This window comes from Varanus komodoensis, unplaced genomic scaffold, assembly GCF_004798865.1.
Source record: "Varanus komodoensis strain SLA01 unplaced genomic scaffold, ASM479886v1 scaffold19, whole genome shotgun sequence".
Lineage (NCBI taxonomy): Eukaryota > Metazoa > Chordata > Lepidosauria > Squamata > Varanidae > Varanus > Varanus komodoensis.
Genome location: NW_025335550.1, coordinates 15,014,902 through 15,035,562, shown reverse-complemented (window position 1 = coordinate 15,035,562; position 20,661 = coordinate 15,014,902). Strand labels below are relative to the sequence as shown.

At 44.7% G+C, this 20,661-nt stretch overlaps 1 protein-coding gene across 3 annotated transcripts in view; it reads left to right on the top strand.

Moving 5' to 3' along the window:
- Positions 1 to 7,578: 7,578 nt before the first annotated feature.
- Positions 7,579 to 20,661, top strand: part of BNC2 (basonuclin 2) — a 454,605-nt gene continuing 441,522 nt past the window's right edge. For 2 of the 3 annotated variants that reach the window (XM_044427976.1, XM_044427981.1), the window contains exon 1: positions 7,585 to 7,686. In XM_044427976.1, coding sequence (XP_044283911.1) covers positions 7,684 to 7,686 — 3 coding nt within the window. In that variant the 5' untranslated portion in view covers positions 7,585 to 7,683. Of the gene's footprint in view, positions 7,687 to 20,661 lie in introns of all 3 variants that reach the window. The other variant, XM_044427979.1, reaches the window with a different exon arrangement.

The window sequence follows — 20,661 nt, the reverse complement described above, 5'->3', positions numbered from 1 at the left end:
CTTCTCCCATGTAGCAGAAGAAAAATCCCCATTTTGAAGCATGCTGATTTATACCTGCTTTATATCACTTGTATTTTAATGGACCCAAAAGGCAACATAAGCCAAAGTGTTCAGATGTATTCTCTATTCTGCACCAAGCTAGCTGCATATGCTAACAGGCCAGTTTAGAATGCTTACCACATTCCTTCTAGTTCCTGCGTGTTCACAGTTGGTGGTTAACAATAGCATGCATTTCTGCATGCACAAGTAACTGCCTTAAGGAAAGCAGGCATGAGGCATTAGAAGAATATCATTTAAGTAAAACAAATGTATCAGAGGTACAGAAAAATGTATCATTCTTTTTGCTGGCATCAATAATAATTTGATGCTACTTGCTCCACGGTTTGGGGTGGGAAGTAACTCGAACTGAAAGTTCATTTTTCCTGACCCTAGAAATACTGTCAGTGTTGGGAGAACCTAGGCTTTTGAATTCAGAAATGTCATGATTCAGTGAACATTAAATTCAAGTTTAATTTTGGTTTGATTAGGAACTACCTTTCATGGGCATTTTTACTGAATATTTTGAATTGAATGATAGCATATATTAGAAGATGAGTGTCTGTAGGGCACAAATAATTTTTAAAAAGCTTCAAAGTTACAATGCATCAGTATCTACACTGCCTCAGTCCAGGAAGCTGCAACTCACTGGTAGTGTTCTAATGTTAATTAATGTATACTTAATTCATTTTGTGTTTCAATTCCATCCCATTTTCTCTGTGTGCTAGATTTGGCTGTGAGACAGTGATTGGCTCAAGCTGATCCTGTAAGATTGATGGCTGAATGTAGATTTGAACCAGGGTTTCCTCAATCCTACAATCTAACCCATGGGTGGGAAAACCTTCAGTTTAACCCTAAGATAAAATGAATCAGCAACTGATTTTGAGTGTCATGACAGAATAGCAAATTCCATCATCACCAGTCATTTCCTATCACAGCAGGCAGATCCTGGATCTAAGCCCTGGTATGAGTTTAGGAAAAGAAAAAATAGTAAAACTCCCTCAAAGCCATACCATTGCAATCAATTCATGTGAATAGGAGTAATTTGCCAGAATAGGTGCAGCATCAACATACACTCAACAGAAATTTGAATTTCCAGCAGGGGTGACACTACTGTCCCACAGGGTGAAGCAACCGACTTCAGGAGGCATAAGAAGGGATGGAGAGATAAAGGAATATTTTGGTACCTGAAGACTTTTAAGTGTTGGCCCCAGAAGGACGGCAAGGGAACCATTTGGGGCCCACTTCAGGCCCCAAGACATCTTCATGGCCAGCACTGTCTGGCCAAGTGGCTGCAGTGTAGAATCAGCTCAACCCTGCTTTTAAATTAGGGCAGGTGAGGCCTGCTCATTCATAGTCACATACAAGGTTGAGTATCCAAAATAGACCTGTGTCACAGAATGAATTCATGTCTCGAAAATGGGATTTTAAAATGGAATGTTAATATCAATAAACAGCACATGGGTTTCTGCTTTTTGCCCATTTTTAATAACAAAGTATAAATTAAAGCATATAGCATATCTTTTAATGGGAGCTAGAGCAGAATGTGCTTATTCGCTGGACCAGAGAAATTTAGCATCTAGGAAAATTGCCAAAAAACCTCTAGGTTGGGATTATGAAGGATTTCTCTGTAAATACTTGACTGGAGCGCCTGTTCTCAGGTGTACCTTATGCATCTAGTTCGAGTGCTACTCGCAGCAAAGTAAGTCAGGGCAGAACAACATTGCCACAGGACAGGGTATCATATTTAGTAAGCCTGGGTCATCGTCGCCCCAGTATCAGCCTCTTCAAAGAGACTCCTGTGTGTTAATGCAACTGAATGTGTGCCAGCTCAGGTCTAATATTGACTCAGGAAGGTCAGAAGACATCTGCCCTGATGAAAATGAGATCATGAGCACATGTTACCACTAGGGGGCTTAGTGGGTACAATCTTTTTAGTGAGGAGCATACTTTGTGATTTTTCAAAGGGGAAATGAAGCAAAAGGGTTTGTGTCTGCCTGTGAACAAGAAGATGCCAACATGAGTGACCAGCTTTTCCTTTACTTTTCTGGAAAGCTCTCCAGAGGCTGATTCCAAATATATATCTTAACTATTTTTAAGAACAGTCCCTCCCCATTTTCTCTCTCAATTCACACATCCTTTTAAGCTGCCTGATACTGCAGCCCAATTAATACTGTTGCCAAACTGTTGGATTACTTCCATCTGGACTTTGCAAGAAAGAGGTTCTGTTAATGCCTGGTAGGTCTCTTTGCATAATTCTATTAATTGTTTCCATATAGACTGGCACGGTAGGTGAGCAAAAGGGCCAGTATGCATGTGCAATGGAATCAGACGGTGAAAGATTTTCCAGGACACTGTTACTTCTGTCTGTAGACAAGGGAAGTGGGTTACACAGTTCAATGTACTTCCATTCAAAATAAGCTTTCTGCATGTAGAAAACGGGTATGTTGAGAAGAATTCCACCTAGCTGTCTCTTAGACATGACTTTTCTCCTGATGTGCACAGTAAGTTTACCTCCCATAGTCAGGAAGAGCTCCATCATTTGAACCCATCACATCTGTCAACTGTCCCTAAACAGTTTGTATCAACTGCCCCTAAAAGCAACTTTGTGAATGGGAATTGCTATCCCTGATCTTCCAGACTTGGGAGAACTACCTCGTGCCTGACCAGTGTCCGATCACATTGTAAACAACTCCAGTGTTGGTCAGATGCACCGTCAACACAGAGGAAACACACTGGAGAAGTGTCAGCACCTGGATGCCTTGCACTATACAGTTCATGCCCAAACAGGAACCTTCTGTCATGCTCTCATTCCTCCCACTTGCTCAACAATTAAAGTTCTGCAGAAGTGGCCTAAAGGTGAATTCACATTGCTGATATCAAAGCACTGCCATAACTACTCCTTTGAGCTCATGTGCTCTACAAGATGAAGCCTTGAGCTTGGTCCAGGAATCCCTGGTTGAACCTCCAACCAGCCATGAAGCACACTGGGTGGTCATTTCTTATCTCTATCTAACCTTTTTCACATGCTGGATGGAATATGATCCATCTATTTATGTACCTTGGGGTTTCTTAGATGATGGGTGGGGTTAAAATATAAAAAAAGAATATCTATGTTCCAAATGGTTCAGTGGAACAGTAACTCCTAGAGTTCATATTGAGAAGATAGAAGCTGATTCTTGTTTCCTAATTCCAAGGCAGAAAGCCACCTAAACATTTCTGAATTAAAACATTCCCGCTAAATGCCGGTGCAGAGAAAAAATGGATCCTAGTGCAAAGACGGGATGGGCAAAGAAAACGCAGCACCACCTTGTCATCCTGTGAGGCAGACTTCATGAACATGGTGTCCTCCAGATGTTTTGGACCACAACTCTCAGCATTCTCAACCACTGACCTTGCTGGCTGGGGCTGATAGGAGTTGCAGTCCAAAACAAGTGGAGGGAACTCAGTTTGCAAAGGTTACTGTAAGATGGAACAACAGATTTCAGGCGAATCCCTGAAGGAAGGGTAATAGTTGAAGGCAGGATTTGGTGTCTGAAGGCTGGGGAGGGAAGAGAGTAGTGCTTGCAAATGCTGCTGTTGAATAGCGATGCCTTTACCGGCAGGCACTGAAGTGACAAGCCTAGCAAAGCCTTCACTCCACACGTTCAGTGCAGCTGCATCAGGGTGCAGAAGGAGCTATGTTTGTGGTGTCACAGGCCAGTTAAAAAGGACAACAACTTAAGACTAATTGCTGCAGGGGCATATTTTCAAAGACCTGAATGACTCTAACTTGATTCTGCAAAGTGCTTTGCTGGTTTCATGCTTCATCAGGCTCTGGCTATCCGAGGCGTCTAAATTCCATTAGAAGTCAGCACTAAATAGGCACAGAAGTGTCATGTTTGCTTTTGAAAATCTGTCCCTTAATCTACTTCTGGAGTAGAAAGCAAAAGGAGAAGTCCTTTCATTGAGTCGAGAAATGGGATGTGTTTGGTCTGAATATATCCTAGATTTAAGGTGATGCTAAACTAAACTTTCAGCAGTAAAACCAATAGAAAGTCATCCTGATAAACTGTTAGGTCTTTTCTTTCTTGAAATTAATTTAAAAGGCAATAAGAAATAAGGCTAAAGAATAAGAACAACACACAGTCATGATTTTAACACCCTGCTCCTAAAATATGATTCAGTCAGCAGTAAACCTTGCATTGATTTTAATGTGGATGCTTATCCGTAAGACTGGCCTCTCCACCCTTAGTTAACTTAGTGGTAGAGAGCTCCACGGCTGGGTTTCGGTCTTATAAAGGCCTGTGATGAGACATGCTTTGAAATGTTTGCACATAGAGCAAACCTGGGCACCCTCGGGGGATTCCCTTTTCCCTGTGGCTTTTCCAGGGCAGTTTGTAAAACACTTTCAGACACAGGCCATGCACACCCTACAGAAAAAATCAGCCAAGAAAATGGTGAAACCTTAAAGGCTAGCAGAAGAAATCTGGCTTGAGCTGTTGTGGACCCTGGCCATCAGATGCAAGAAGGGTTTGAAGGGCAAGATGGCAGATTCATATACACCTGTTTGGAGGGCCAGGGGTTGGAAGGTGTGAACGGTCTTGTCAGAAATAAAATGAAAGTTAAAAAGTGCATATAGTGATTATTACTTTAACAGATGCCTTCATTGCAGTGGTCGATAATGGTGCAAAAAGTTGTGTAAAAAGTTACTTTCAAAGTTCGTGCTAAAAAAGTTTTTGATTAGTCTTTATTTTTGCTGAAGCAGACTAACATGATTGCCCCTTCAGGAAAGCCTACAAAAACTGTCAAGTTTGTTTTCCATATATCCCTTCAGTACAACCGATGCCTACTGCTCTTATAGTAGTACCAGATGTTTCAGTTGTGAGCATGATGCTGCTTCCACGCAAACAAAATTAGTTTGGTAATTGCTTATATCTTTTCTTATGAAGCACATTTGTATTTGGGGTCTTTTCCTGCAAGAGGACTGAAAAGTGCTTCATTGGCTTGTTCATGCCTTGTGTAACTGAAAAAGCAGCTCAGAGCAGCATTTTCTCCTCACTCCAGCTCTGTGCGGTAGGCTGAGAGAATGCAACTTTGCTTCCTTTTGCAGCGAGCTTCACTACTTGGGTCATCCCAGCTCAACTCCAGTACCTAAAAGACACTTTTTGTGACCCTTGAAGTCACCTAATCAAGGTATTATATGGGATTTGAATTTTTCTGAGGACAACAAGCACTTTATTGGGGTTTTTTGTAGTGCCTAACTCTAGCACATATAGCCAGTCTGAATGGTTTCTGTCATGCTGAGACCCCATCAAAACAACAGAAAGCGTGGTGAATTACACTTGGAGAGCAAAGGAAGGCAAACTCTGAGTGATAGGAAAGGGAGGCCTCTGCCACTGCCCCGTGCTCGCCAAGTTACAGAAGATGTGATAGTGTGTGCAGTCAGGCTGAATCCAGAGGAAAGATGGCAGCAGAGGATATCAGAGGCAGTGGAACTGGGGCAATTGTGCAGGACAGAGAGTGAGGCTGTGGCATGGGCTGCACTGGGACCAAACTAAGCAAAGTAGGGCTAGGATAAGAGCAGGCACACGAAAATATGACTACTATAATAAAGATGCAATCTTTAGTGGGCAAATTAAACATCTCAGGGTGTGTGATGAGTTAGGTAAAAGTCCTGCAAGTTGCAGCACCCCCCAGCCAGGCCATTTTTCTGAGTCAACTTGCATAGAATTGCATGCCATCTTTGTGTGATGGCATGGTAGGAGCCAGTCTTGATCAGCAGAAGCAAAATTAATCGGTGAGCGTGAGACTACACGCCACACTTCGTTTTTACTGACGTTTTTCCCTGATAAGAAATACCGGCGATGCCATTGCCTGGTATCGATGAGCGGCTGTAATACTGATGCCTGGAAAGGAATCCGAAACTTTCCCTCCCTGTGTGAGCCTCGCCGACTAAAAAGCGCTTCACGTTGTCCTTCTCCCCGTGAGATGGCAGTTGCGAGGAGAACTCGCATCCCGCCGCGGGAGCGAGCTCGGCCAAGCCAAGCGCCGGGCGCAGCGCGCCGGCCAGGAGCCGCCTTCTCCGCTCCCCTCGCTCGCCGCCGAAAGTTTCACGCCGCGGAAGGCAGATGGCACTTTCCGGCCAATGACGGCCGCCGCCGGCGAGGCTCGCCGGGCGCGCGCGCGGGCGGCTGCGTGCTCGCCCTTCGCCTGAGCGTGGCCTCGTTTTTGTCTGCCTCTCTGCTGGCGAAAAGGCGCGCCTGCGGGACGTCCGCCCGGGATGCCTCAGTAGGTGCTTGGCCTCGAGCGGGAAAGGGAAAGCGCCGGCAGGCGGGCGGGCGTTTTCCCCGGCGTCTCCGCCTGCAGGGCGGCTACGGTGCGCCGCTGGCTCCCGGTGCCGCCGGGGCAGAGCCACCTTCGCCCACGGGGGTGACTCTTGGCCTGGAGGCGAGAAAGCCTACGACCGTGACGCCTCAGCCTCCTTACGACACGCGGCCGCGCACGCACCCGTGCACGAACTTAAACCAAAATAATAATAAAGAGCCGTGCAAACACTTCCAACAACACACATGGCCCTGCGTTTGGGCGGCAAAACCACCGACGCCGCTGCAAGAGGGCGGCTGGGAGCCGGAAGCCGGGACGCACGAGAGGGTGGCGGGCAGACGCGCGCTCCCTCAAGCGCCGCCGAAGTTTGCTCTCGCCTTCCCGAGCGCGCCCTGCCTCTCTTCCATCGCGGCGGCGTCCTCCCACCTCTCTCCCTGCCTGCTCCGCGCTTTCCCCCTTCTCGCGCGCGCTCTCTCGCTCTCCGTCCCCAGCGGCGCCTGGGCGCCTTGAGCTGATAAGGAAGACAAGAAGCAGCGGCAGGAGCGCGTGTGCCGCCGCTGCGAGAAGGAGCCGGCCCGGGAGGGGTGCGGCGGTGGCGCTGGAGGGAGAGGGCGAGGGAGAGAGGCTGAGCGGGAGAGGGAGCACGAAAGAGAGACGGGGCCGCGGGAGAAAAGAGCGAGCGCCCCAAAAGCGCCCAGTCGCAGGAGCGGCTTCCTAATAATAAAAGTTCCTTCGGTGCGGGGTTGGGCGGGCGTCCCCCGCCTTTCCGCCTTTGACAGCTGGGCGCAGGCGACCTCTCGCTGGATCCTCCGGCTTTGCCCAAGGGGGGAAAAGTTTCCCATTTCTACTCCCCACCTCCTCTCACTCTTCCCCAGGACCAATAACAAGCTGCTCTGAGGTACAGTAGCGGCGGGAGGGGAAGAGGAGGAGGAGGAGGAGGAAGGGGGGGGGAAGAGAAAGGGAAGCACCGCCGGGCTCCTTCAGTTTTTTGGGACGACTGCCCCCCTCCTTTCACCCAACCTGTGGAAGGACCAGACTCAAATTTCTCTCCTCTTGACCCCTCCGCAAACCTTTTCTTTTCCTGCTTCTCTCTCCCCCCCCCCCACCCCAGCCCACGCCCGCTGAAGTTTTGGGGGTGTGAAGACCTGGGAGACTCCCGCGGTCTTGTGTGTGTGCGTGTGTGAAAATCACCTGGAGGGCTGGTGAGAGCTTGGAAAGAGCAAGTGGGGGGAGCGATTGAAAGGGGGGAGAGAAAGCAGGAGGAAGGAAGGGCCGCTGCAGGCGCTGCCGCTGCGAGGAGTTCCAGAGCCAGGGGGTGCACTTGACAAGCAGCATGCAGAAATGGTAAGAAGTTTTCCAACATCCTTTCTTTATTTCCTCAAAACAAAACAAAAACCCAAACCAGGCGAGCTTCTCCCTCGCTCGCTCTCGCGCGCGCGCTCTCTCTCTTTGGGTAAATGTGTGCCGTGATGCAAACAGCCCTGCCTGGAAGCGTGTTTCTCAAAGCTTTGGAACAAACAAGCAGCCGGGCAGAAATTCCTGAATTGTGTGGAGGGGGGCAGCGGGGAGAGATGTCGGGCAGTGTCATGCTCTAGAAGTTCGCCCAAAGTTTTTCCTTTTCTTCCTCTTCGCCTCCCCTTCACTTCTCCCCGGTGGGGAGGGGGGATATTGAATGGGAGCGCTATTTCTTTCTTTTGCTTTTCCTCCCCCCCCCCCCGGATTGCACCAGAGGTGAGGGACGATCCGTGAAACAGGCGGGAGGGGCGAATGAATGAGAGCTTTCCTGGAGGTGTGCGCGATCCCTTCCGCGGGGGAGGAACCCCTCCCCGTCGGAGCTGAAAGGGGTGCACGAGCAGAAAGGTCAGCTTTGATAGCATATCAATAGGCTGCTGCGGAACCGGGGCGGGAGGGAGCCGCGCCGCAGCGTGTGCACAGGCGATCTACGACGCCTCAGGCTCAAACACCAGAAGTGTAAAGCCGCCGTCCGCTAGCAACTTTTTGGCCATGTGCGTCGCAGTTTGCACCTCTCCGGGCGGCGATTGTTAGCAAAACTTGTCCGCGGAATGCTCTTGCCGTGCGCGGGCGAGACGGGGCGCGGGCGGACCTTTGCTTAAGGCTGGGGACCGAGGTTTGCCAACCTCGACACGCTTACTCGGAAGGAAGCGCCATCGAAATGAGGAAGCGTGCTGGATGGGGTGGGGGTTTATAAATACGATTCGTAAACGTGATTCAGAAATGATTGGCTCTGTGCGTGGTTGTATTTGCAAGTCAAACGGGCATCCAGACCCCTAGCTCAACAATTTGCAAAACGCTGATAACTTTTAAAATTCCTCACTTTTTTTTCAAGGCGTTATGCAAGGAGGCTTGGATCTCTCCCCTTGGAGACTTGGATCTCCTCTTACTCAAACGCTGTTGCTTGCGTTGTGTGATGCGGACTGTTAGCGAATAGCAGACACACTAAAAGAAGTAGGGAGACATCTATTTAGATTAACTTCTGCTTGCAGTTTAAAACGATCCAACTGGCTCAGCTGAGGGGAAGGATGGCGAAAGGAGGCTTTGGCCATCTTTAGTATAGGGATGAGGGTGAATTCTTCCTGGACCACTGTTATGCATTTTAAGTGTACTTGAACTCCTGCGTGCTTTGCTGCTATGACCCTCTGCTTGGGCACTGGATGCTTTGTGTTCTGTGTGTGTAATTAGAATGTATTTAGCGAAAATAGTATTCCCTTCTACTTCCATGGAGTGACATGTCTTGTTCCAGTGATCAAAGCCCCTGTTGGAGTGTAGGAGATGTGACTGTCAAATGCAGGGAAGAATAAAGAGAGGAGGTGGGGTGGGTGAAGGAGAAGCCAAGCATCATGCGCTCAGGACTGTGGTTACAGTAACACGGGAAGAAATTAAAGTGGTTTTGAAAGCAGCCTGCAATTTATGATGCTTCTCATTTACCCCAGAGTCAAGCTGTTGTAAAATTGATGCTCAAAGGACATCATGTAATAATTGAAGTAGACCCAGGATTAAAGTGTCTTTAAATTTTTTGCATGTGTACCTCACTAATAGAGCAAATGGCTTGAAGCTTTAAAGTCACAGGAAAATATTATAGACATCTTCAGTCCTGCAGATGTTTTCCTTACATGGTAATCAGAACCTTAGAAGACAAGAAGTGAACATTTATTTTTCTTTATCACCCATTTATAAATATTTTCATGTACCATCATAATATCATCTTCCATGGTCAGTATTACTTTTGAAAACAGGACAGTTTTTCTCCTATTTAAAAACGGTGGGGAAGCACTTGGATTTTTATAAAGTTCATTCAGCCAGTAATATTTAATAAACCTGCCTGATCAACAGTTCTTCTGAAGAATACCAATTTCTTACAAGGAAAGTATGGAACTTCTTGCCCTTGAGAATTTCAGAATGCTTCTGTCTTGAAAGCTAAGGACATACGCACACAGGGATAAGGTGCACTTTCTTTTTAAATTTTCCCAAGTATTAATTTGCGACTGTGAGCACATACACTAATAAAGGTTTTCAGTTGTATTAAATTTTAAATTCAAGCGGTAACAAAACACTTGCACATCAAAGAGCTTTAATATGACCAGGTTAGGAGACAGCACACTGTAAAAGGACGCTCAGGAGTTATACACAATGAACTACGCTTAATTCAAGTTTCTCTATTGGTCCATATACACACCAATTAAGTATAGCAAAGATAGATTCAATTGTTATAATTAGTATAGAAAATAGTTACTTGAACAGTATTTACATTGTAAGAAATCTAGCAGGCGTCCATGTTTATTTCTTACTGCCCCGAATGTTTTTCATTCTTGCCAGTAGACATGGTTGAGGATCTATGTGAGTATTTGACACACTGGCTTGTGCAGCCTTATGAAACAAAGCAGTGAATGTACTGAATGAAGACACAGACCTGACTCTTCCTGTATTATAATCTATGAATGTTAACAGTTTGAATTTTCAGATGGGGGGCTTGCTTTGCTTTTTTGTGCAATGCTTTTACATAACATTTTGTCCTAATCTTGCTTGCTGTCAGGGATGTTTCATGGGTTGTGCAATTGCTGCAGTCCAAGAATGCCAATTTGCATTCCAGGAGTGTCACTTGATTACTTTTATCTGCACAACTCCAAGACTGGCCCAGACCTCTCATTTCATCTTGCCATGTCACGAGTGAATGCTGCATTGCCTCTCTTTCTCTCTCTCCAGAAATCTGCCTGATTTAGACAAAAAGAAAAGCACTTTTCATGTTTCAGCCGCAGTCCCCCTGCTAAACTTGTCAGCAGCAGGATATGATTCACTTGGGGCCCAGAAGAATAGTACAGGGATGAGGGGTTAGGCAGTTCAATAAGCTCATGGACAGGTAGTGTGTGACATCCCGAGAGGGTTAAAGTTAATGAAGAACAGGTTCTCCACATTCTGACCTGGTGCTGTCCCCACAGTTTTCTCATTTGATCTTTCCCAGCAAATTGATCTTTTTGTGTATTTCCCTCTCCCCCTTTTGGCTTCCATGGTAGTCCCTGCGCAACAGAAATTAGCACAGCAACTAAAGTTGGTTAATATAGCTGTTCAGAAAAGATGAAACTGGGCACTGGCCCCTCACCAAAAGTAGACCAAGGCAGGTTATTCTTTGTTGTTCATTCTTCATTTTTTTAAAAATAAAACAGCTCTTAAAGTGGTGGGCTTATAAGTCTGGTTTTGTATCATTCTTAAAGTAAAAAATAATCACTCTGGATTGTCTGTTCCTCACTGTATTCAGTGCATGTCCTTTATCAACACTCATATATACTTGCCAGCCCCCCACCCACCAGTTTAGCAGTATACAGTAGAGGTTTCCTTCGGTATTTCACAGCTGAACTTGCTTGTTAGAAATGATTTGCTGATCTATAATGAGCCTTTTACAGTTCTAGTAAGACATGCTAAATATCAATTGCACATGCCAGATACATTATTTATAGCCTGCTAAATAATTGTAATTCCATTGTATCCAGTACTTGAATACATAAGAGATTAAGCAAGAAAAGAAGTCATTGCAGTTACTCTGTGTAAATATTATTTTAGTGAAAATAGAGTGAGAGTGAGAAAATTACTATCGGCATTTCCAGTCTTGTGTTGAAAAAAAAAAAAGGAAAGGAAAACTATCCCTGAGCATTTTAAAAATCAAATGACTTAAGTGTGCATTATGTATATGCTCTCTGGTTTTATTACATGTACATCCTAGTTTTGAAGATTCTTCGTTCAAGTTTGTGTCCCGTTTTTGAATCAGTTGAACTTATTTCCAACTTAAATAAGGTTATCATAGGTTCCAAAGTAGATAGTTTCCACCCCACCCCCAATATGTACACGCATTATACAACATAAGTTTTAAAACTAGGTTACACCAAGACAAGTGTAAATTGGAAATGTTTAAGTTTTTAAAAGTTTGATAAGTAGTATTTACCTTGCATACATTACAGCAGATGTTCCCATTTATCACCTAGTTCTCTTTAAGCTTTGGCATGGGGGAAAGCTGCTGAGTTAAAATCAAGAATACTTAGCATTTAGGAAAAATAGTGCCTCACCTCTTTCTCCCCACTGGCTCTTTGGAAAATAATAACTGTAGAAATATGAAATAGGATTGCTTAAAATTCTCTCTGAAGAACTGGAAGCAGCATCATGATCTTGTTATCAGTGTCCATTTTTTCAGTGTTATGAACTACAATGCTTCTGCTGTTGAATCAGAGTCGTCATAGTTTGTCTTTTTTGATGACTCCATGAAATCTTATAGGTGATATTTATGATGTTTATGCAAAATGATTTGGTTTTCATTTTCGGACGTCTGTTATTAGATTTTTAACACTGTTTTTCCCTCACTCCAATTTCCTGAGAAAGTCCTTTTCTTTACATGTTGCTGAGCCAGGCACATTTAAAACTTAACTTTCCCCATACATCATAGTGCCTTAAAAGCTGTCTCAATGACTAATTTTCATGCTTGAAATCAGTGTAATGTCCTTCTGGGGCAGGGCAACCCTACCTCCCAAGTTGGAAAACACCGAGGTTGGAGCAACTCGACATAGTCAATGTGCGTGAGGGAGGAGTTGCATTCTTTCCCCTACTGTTTGTTTATCTTTTTAAAATAAGGAAATAAACATATAAAACCCCCTTTTGCTCCTGTTGCAAAGGGTGGAAGGAAAATTACACTGGCTGGGGTAAATTTTGGGCACATTCAGGACTCTGGATCAGACAGATCCAGGGTTATCCCTGCTCTACCCACCCCCTTCTCACTTCTCCCAACATTAATTGCCCCAACAGCCAGGGGAGTGTGATGGTGGAACTTTCCACAGAACCTGGGAAGAAGGATCTATCTCCAGTGTTGGATCTCTCTCTAGACTCAGTGAAATATAATCCTAAGAGCCATAAAGTGGCAGGTTAAGAGATTACCTTGTGAGTGCTGTAGTTGTATTCATTGATTCTTTTATTTATTACATTTCTATACTGCCATAGAGCCAAAAAAACAAAAAAACAAAAACAGCCCAAACCATCGCTGGATGGTTTATAAAGATGAAACTCTTAAAATGCACAATATAAAACCTATGTAGAGAAGATACGGAATATTTAAAACAATCAACAATACATCCCAGGGCCCTTGAAAAACTGAGTTATTTGCTATCACATGTCTGGGAATAGAGAAAAGTGCCACATTCTAGTCACACTAGAACCCCCTACTGTGTGTGTGTGAACAGAGAGCTGTGTTTATCTATTTTCCTGCCCACAGTAGCAGGTAAAACAGCTCAGATGGGCTTTCTGGGAGAAGGGCGGCCCCCAACTTTGCATTTTCTGGACCCAAAACTATACTGTCCCCGGAATAGGTTCAGTCTGGCCTGTGTGCTCTGTCTGTTTTGGAATTAATTTCTCATCCTGTTGCTGGTGGGGAGGTACACATTACAAATTTAAGATTCCTCCAGGCCAGTGAACAAAGCCCAACAAACAACCCAACGAAAGTCTTCCCAACTTCAGTCCTAGCTGGCCTGAGTTGACATTGGCTGGGGATGAGCTGAGATAACTTGCCTAGCAGGTTGCGTTGCCGATCCTTTTGAAAACAGTGGTGTGGACCATTCATTTCTTTGCTAGCCTACAAAAGCATTCATAAGATCACTGCTTTACCTGCAATTAACTCACCCTGGATGTGGGCCACAGTGCTTTCCATTTGGCAAAATACTCCTCCTTATTTTTATCTGATGTCCGCCCCACTCCACTTACATATTGGTGCCATTCCTGTTCAGATACCTTTTTCTCATAATTATCCTGTGACAGTTTTCTACTTCAAAACTATTGCTTTAAACAGGCAGCAATTCCAGGTAAGCCACTGAAATCTGCAATATAAGACTCCAGAGCCAGTCTTGTATCACTTGCAGAGGAGGTCTAATGATCACTCATGGTAAAATAATGGCTGGGACTGGAGGCAGGGGCCTACATGATTGAACGCTGCTCTGCTCCATCAAAATAAATCCCTGTACGTAGAAACCTAGCATGTCAGTGAAAAAGGATCCAGCTTAGCCTCCTCTCTGACATGCTAGTTACATATGTGTTCGGATTATTATTTCTTATGGAATACAGCAGCATACAGTCATGGGAACTGCCACTACTTACTGTCTGAAGTGCTGCACCCACTTGGGCAGCCTTCGCACTTCAGTGAGACGTGCACTCAATTATCATGGTAGTGGAAGCCTTTATTTTAGGCTAATTAGAACTTGCAGGATAGCAAACTCTTTGAAAGCTGTTGTTGTTTATTTTATTTCTTTTAGAAAGTTATGTGGCTTCAGCCTTCCAAGGTATCTTATATCAGCACCGTACAACACAATTCATCATGCATGGATAAAGTCTGTTAAGATATGACGTGTCTCTTTGTGTGTCAGCTATATCAAGAAACACCCTTCATCCCCTTTACTTGGAATTTATACAAATGATCCAGTGCAGGCACATCACTATTCACTACTGTGCACATGTGCTTTCATTCAAGCAACACTCAACCCTTCCACTGGTATGAATGGGCAAATCTATTGCATTGGGTACCTCTGCAATGAAATGGGCACAGGCCTATGATACTCTGCCATTGCTAAACAATGCAGGTTACTGCAATATCGGGGCACTGATGTTTGTGAGATATAAAAGTTGGATGATGTTTGTGGGATGATTATTAATTGAACTGTGCTCCTCAGTGCAGGATTGCAACACAGGTTATAGCTACAGCTTTGCCGATGGATGCTTATCCACCTAGTGCTTAAATACTTCAGTGAGGGAGAGCCAACCAGCTCCTGAGGCATCTTTTCCACTGCCAAACAGCTCCCACTGCTAGGGTGTTCCTTCTAATGATTTGCTGAAAATTGTTTTCCTGCAATTTCCACCCACTGGTTCAAGTCCTGCCCTCTGGAGTGACTCTGCTCAGTCTTCTGTGTGACAGCCTTTTAGCTATTAGAAGACTGCTTTCATGTCTCTCCTCAAACATTTCCCCAGGCTAAATGTTCCTATCACTTCAGCTATAGAACTTGGTTTCCAGGCCTCTCACTGCTTGGGTCATTCCTCTCCAGGCATCCTCCAATTGGGGTCCTAATTCAAATTTGGCACCTGATCTGAACAGTGCTGTAGATGTGACCTGACCGACACAGGACACCAGGAACTATGACAGTAGGCGTCTGTTAAGATAGCCTAAGATCTTGTTAGGGGTCTTGCTGTGTTTTGGCTTTAGCAGCTGCATCACACAGGTTGCTTATCTCTACACGGAAGCAAGTTCCACTGAAATGGATACGATTTTACCTTTAGCAAGTATGTTTAGAATTAGATTGTAAAACTTAAAAGTAATCCATTCATGCTTATTCATGTATGTGCTCACCTGAAGATAAGTGGAACTTAATTTAGTGAGACTTTCTTCTGGGTGAGCATGCATAATATTCAGCAGCACACCTGGCATCTTATGCAGGCCAACGAATAAACCTTAATGAATCCAGTGAGATTGACTTTTGAGTAAACTTGGTTAAGATAGTGATTCACAGGTAATACTATCATCCAGTTACTTTTTGCATTGTTTCATGTGATCTCTCTTCCCAGCCCCATTCATTTTTACTCTTGGCTGCTGCTCTCCAACAGGATCCCCCCCCCCTTTCTTTTTAATGTAATTCTGTTACTTTAGTGAAAAAAATCTGAGAAACTTGTGTTTTGGTCATTTTTTGTGAAGATAATATTCCATCTGCACTAGGCACAATTCAAAGACTTTTTTTAATCTCAAAGTTCTAAAAAGTGTTTTTGTGATAGAGCTGGGAGTAGTTTTAAGTCTAGAAAGTCTCAGAGTCCTTGGACATTTTTTTTTCAATACCTAACAATTTGTTACCTTTTGGGCAGTGTATCCATGTCTATGGTTTTGATAGTTCTAGGAAGAAGACTTGTGGATAAAGTGTATAGATTATATGGAGCTCTTGGTTCTAAAACAAATACATCTGCATCCTTAAGACACATCAGTTGGGATATTACTGAACAACAGCGTTGCAACAGTGTCGTAATGATCCAGCAGGCCTTATTGTCCTGAAACTTGTGATTCCTCTCTTTAATAGCCGCTTTTTAATGTTCTGTACAAAGATGTAACAGCACACAGAAAACATTTTCCCCTTTTTGTGACCTTACATTTGCCAAAGTGCCCCATGCTGGAATTCCTTTTCAGTATCTTTTTTTCTTCCAGAGCCAGACATGTATCCAGACACAAAAGCCTCTGTGTATAGCAAGCTGTTTTAAATATTGTGACTTGCTGATGTGCTGTCCTTTCTCTGCTTGAGCCAAAGATCTCTGCTCAGTGTCTGTAGATTACCAAGCCCCTTCTTCATTGTACCTCTTGTCAGCTATTCCTATTCATTTAACCTTTCATTAGTGTCTGTGCAGCTTCACTGTCTGGAAAGGCAAGGCAGAACCTAAAGGCCCACTGTCACAGTTATTAGATTTCTCAGTTACATCCCAGCAACCATAATGGAGTAAGAGTCAACACTATTGTCATGCATGCTGCTGTCCTGGGGTGCAACTCTTCTGTGCATGTCAAGGACATGTGCCACATGTTGATAATGCATCCCAGGGATAAATGCACAACATGAGGAATAGACTGAGGCTGGCGTGAATGAGCTTTGTGGGAGTCACTACGAAGACAAACAGTTGGGAAAGAATTCTGCTTCAGAAGCCAAGAGATGGAGTTGAATTAAGTGTTGCCAGGGTTTGCCTGTGAGGTACTTGTCAATCATGTCACTTCCATTTTAACTTTCTGTAACAGGAACGAAAACAAAAATGCTGTGTACAACTGGCAAAAGCATTTAATACTAATAATAAACCTGGCTGCAGTGGAATATATTCCTTGTAATCCTTTAAAATGTACCTGATCAGAGATCAAGGTGATAAATTGCATATTAAAAACACAATGCTGTTGATGTGATCAGCTCTAAGCAATGAATGTGGTATTGTTCTCCAGAAATTAAGGCTTGCGTTTATTAGCTGTAGCAAATTTCTGTAATGTTTTGCTTTGTTTTAAAAGTTGGTTTGGCTCAGTGCCATCTGAGGTACCCCAAATAATATCTGAAACTCTCTAGTCTGTGCATCCATGAATGAGGATTGTAGCATATTTCTTATGTTGTGCCTTCATTTCTGATTAGCTGCTGTTGGAACAAAGCGTGTCGAGAAGCAAAACAGACGAACGTTGGAACCCTGCTGGAACATTTCCAGTAGGTTAGAGTTGCATACCTCTTTTAGCCCAAAGGACGAATCTAATTTGATAGAAGCTGTTGGGGGAGGCATTGCAGTTGTGATGGGACCCAAGGCAAGAGGAGTAGGGGCAAAAAATTAAAACATTTAGAATGTGGCAGCAGGGAGCTACACAAAACTCGGTAACCCTCCAAACTATTGGAAGTTGGGGGAAAGATGATGGGACCAAAGGAAGGAGTGTGGTCATCCATGGCACTTCAGAGAGACACATTCGCGAGCCTGACAGTAACACCAGTGAAACAGGGACTCTTGGCAGTGGTATACAGATGCCTCCAGGAAGCCCAGAGAAGACAGTAGTTCACTAGTCAACAGTAGGCAGCTCAGAGACAAACTTCCTGTGAACTTGAAACCATCATGGCTAGTGGCTCATGTCAGAACTCCCCTCCATGAATTTGCCCAGTCTGTTTTTAAAGGCGTGACTTGGGGTGATTGCGAAGCCTCTCCTGCAGTGTGCCTCACTGTGTTCAGGTGATCCTGGAAACCAGGCAGTGTGAAAGCAATTAGGCAAATTAGGGTGGGGAGAAAAAGCCACTGTGGCTTGTTTTTGCCCCAGTGCTCTGCAAACCAGGCCAGTGGGAACCTTCTCATGCCATGCAAAGCACCTTGCCAGTAAACAGGATGGGTTGAGTTGGTAGCTTGAATTTCCTGTAAGTTGTTCTTCCCTCTTTCCCCCTCAGTCCGTCAGTCACTCCTGGCACATATTGCCATGTTCTTTGTGGCAGTGCTTGCTTGCTCTCTCCCCCACATCCAATTGTTACTCGTTTTTGTTCACTCCTACGTTTCTCTTTGCAAAATTTCATAACCTCAGCAAAGCACAATTAGGTCCATACCTTATTCTAGTTTTTGAGCCCCTGTACAATTGCATTCATACTTTTCAGTTTTGTTTGTTTGTTGGTTGGTCTATTGTAAGTAGGTGGGTGGTTCGGACTCTGGGGTGGGGGACCTGGACCTTGTCCTGAATGGAGTAGCACTCCTTCTGAAGGACAGGGTCCGCATCTTGGGGGTGCTCCTCGACCTGAAGCTGATCTTGGAAGCTCAAGTGTCGGCCATGGCGAGGAGCGCTTTCCATCAGCTTCGGCTGATCCATCAGCTGCGTGGACGATTGCCTGGCGACAGTGATGCATGCATTGGTCACTTCCCGATTAGACTTCTGCAATGCGCTCTACGTGGGGCTGCCCCTGAATACGGTCCGGATACTTCAATTGGTGCAAAATATTGCTGCCAGGTTGCTGACGGGGACTGGGCGTTGTTCTCATATAACCCCAGTCCTTTGTCAGCTTCACTGGCTTCCCATTGAAGTCTGGGCCCAATTCAAGGTGCTGGTGCTTACCTATAAAGCCCTAAACGGCTTGGGAACTGGGTACCTGAAGGAGCGCCTCCGTCCATACTTGCCCTCCTGCCCTCTAAGATCGGCGGCATAGGCCCTAATCCAGGAACGCTCCATGAAGGAAATTAGGTGGGTGAGTACCCGGAGGAGGGCCTTCTCTGTGGTGGCGCCCCATCTGTGGAATGAGCTCCCCAGAGAGGTCTGCCTGGCGCCATCATTATTTGCTTTTTGGCACCAGGCCAAGACCTTTTTATTTAAATGTTATTTTAATTGATTGTTAAATTATTTATTGCTTTTATCTAACTCCGGGATGTTTCCAATTCTGTATATTTTTGTATATTGTTATTTATTTGTTGGAAGCTGCCCTGAGGCTTATGTGAATGGGGCTGCATACAAGCACTCCAAATAAGTAAGTAAGTAAGTAAGTATACTCTTATAGTGGTCCAATATGTGCAATGTTGTCTAGTCAATCTTCCTGTCCGTTTCAGCTGTCAGAGGGCTGGAGAAGAGGCTTAGTTAAGGGATTGACACAGTGAGACTGCATATAGGCTAATTTGCACACCGCTTCCAGAGACCAATTGCCACGTTGTCAGTTGAAATTTACTGGTAAAGTGGGGGATAAGTGGCAAAGCATGGTGCACAGAAAGGGCACGGGGACAATATCTCCCACTTCGCAATGTGCTCTTGTCACTTTAAAGTGTTGAACTGACACCTCTCAGCACTCTTCACCTTTTCAGCATTTCCCAAAGTCTCCAGCCTACTGCAGGAGATACTAATTTCACCACTTTTCAGGACTCTTCTTTGAACCACTTACTCCTGCAGTTCACTCGAGGTTCTAAAAAATGCAGAAATTAATACAAATTTAAGGACTGGGGAATAAATGGAGGGAAAATTTGTGCATCTGCAGTAATTGAGAATGTAATGCAGGTGCACAGATTTCCGCTCTATTTGCTTCCCAGCCATTATATTTGTGTAGATTTCGGAGGGGTTTTTTAAAGTATCAGGGAACTGCAGAAACTGCTATAGAACTCTGACAAGGCAGCACACCTTGGTGGGAGAGTTAATATCTTTTTTCTAGTGTTACTGGAGAATTGGTGAAGCCTTGAAAGGGTGGAGGATGCTGAGAAGTATCATTTCAATTTAAAACCAAGGGGATCGCATTGTCAGGAGGGAGAAACCATGTCTCCCCTTAGTCTTCTGGCTTTCTCCAGCCATTTTCAGTGCTTCCGATGTGCTATTTGGTCTCTTCTTTCTTTTACAGTTATTTCTTGACTGTTCCTTCACAGTTGTGCATGAATCAGCTGATTGCCTGGACAGTGCTTATATCAGCTATCCATTAGTGGGCACTTGTGAAAGAATGACCTCCCCCGCCCCCCCCGCCCCAAATAAATATCACGGCACCAACTGCACATTCTTTGAGGCATGGGACGAGGGAAGTGGTGAACAAGTGATGGTCTTTCCAAAGTGCTGTTTTGGCACTGGGGAGATGCCCAAAAGCAAGCTGTGCAAGCTTTTTTGCAGCCTCCTGAGCAGCACTGTAGCTCATTGTGTCAACTTACAATAAAAGGGGATACTTGGCTCCAACAAGCCATAGTTTCTCTGCATGGCTTGTTCCCAAAAATTAAGCCACTGCACGGAAATTCAGACAAAACAGCAACCCGCCAAGGCGGACTGCATGTTCATGACACGTCGTCCTGTGGTACCAACCCAGTCAAAATTAAAGACAGCCTTGAGTTGGTAGGGTAAGCTTGACTTTACAACCAAAATTAGCAGGGTGGACGAGCTAGGAATTGCAGTCCAACCTATCTGGCAGTCACCAAGATGGTGAAGGTTAATAGAGGCCAATTTAACACAGGCTTAGCTGTCAGTCTTGCCCTCCATTCATACTATCAGGCAGTTTCTCTGGCTTCTTAATTCCTTTTCAAAACACCACACAAATGTTAACACATCTACCAGTTCAGTATTGATGATGGAGACATTTAGTCACATCACAGGTGAGAGAAGCTGCCAGTTGGTGCTGTGTACTTGTGGCTTCTGCTTCCAACTTGCAGACCCATTTTTTAAGAGCTCGATTATAGAGATAATGTGAATGTAGGGAACAGCCATTGTTCTAAAAACATTAACCTGTGTATTTCCACTGGTATCAGAACCCTGTCCACTTTGTGCAATGATAAATTGTACGTTCTAGATCTGTGTAATGGCAGAAAGAA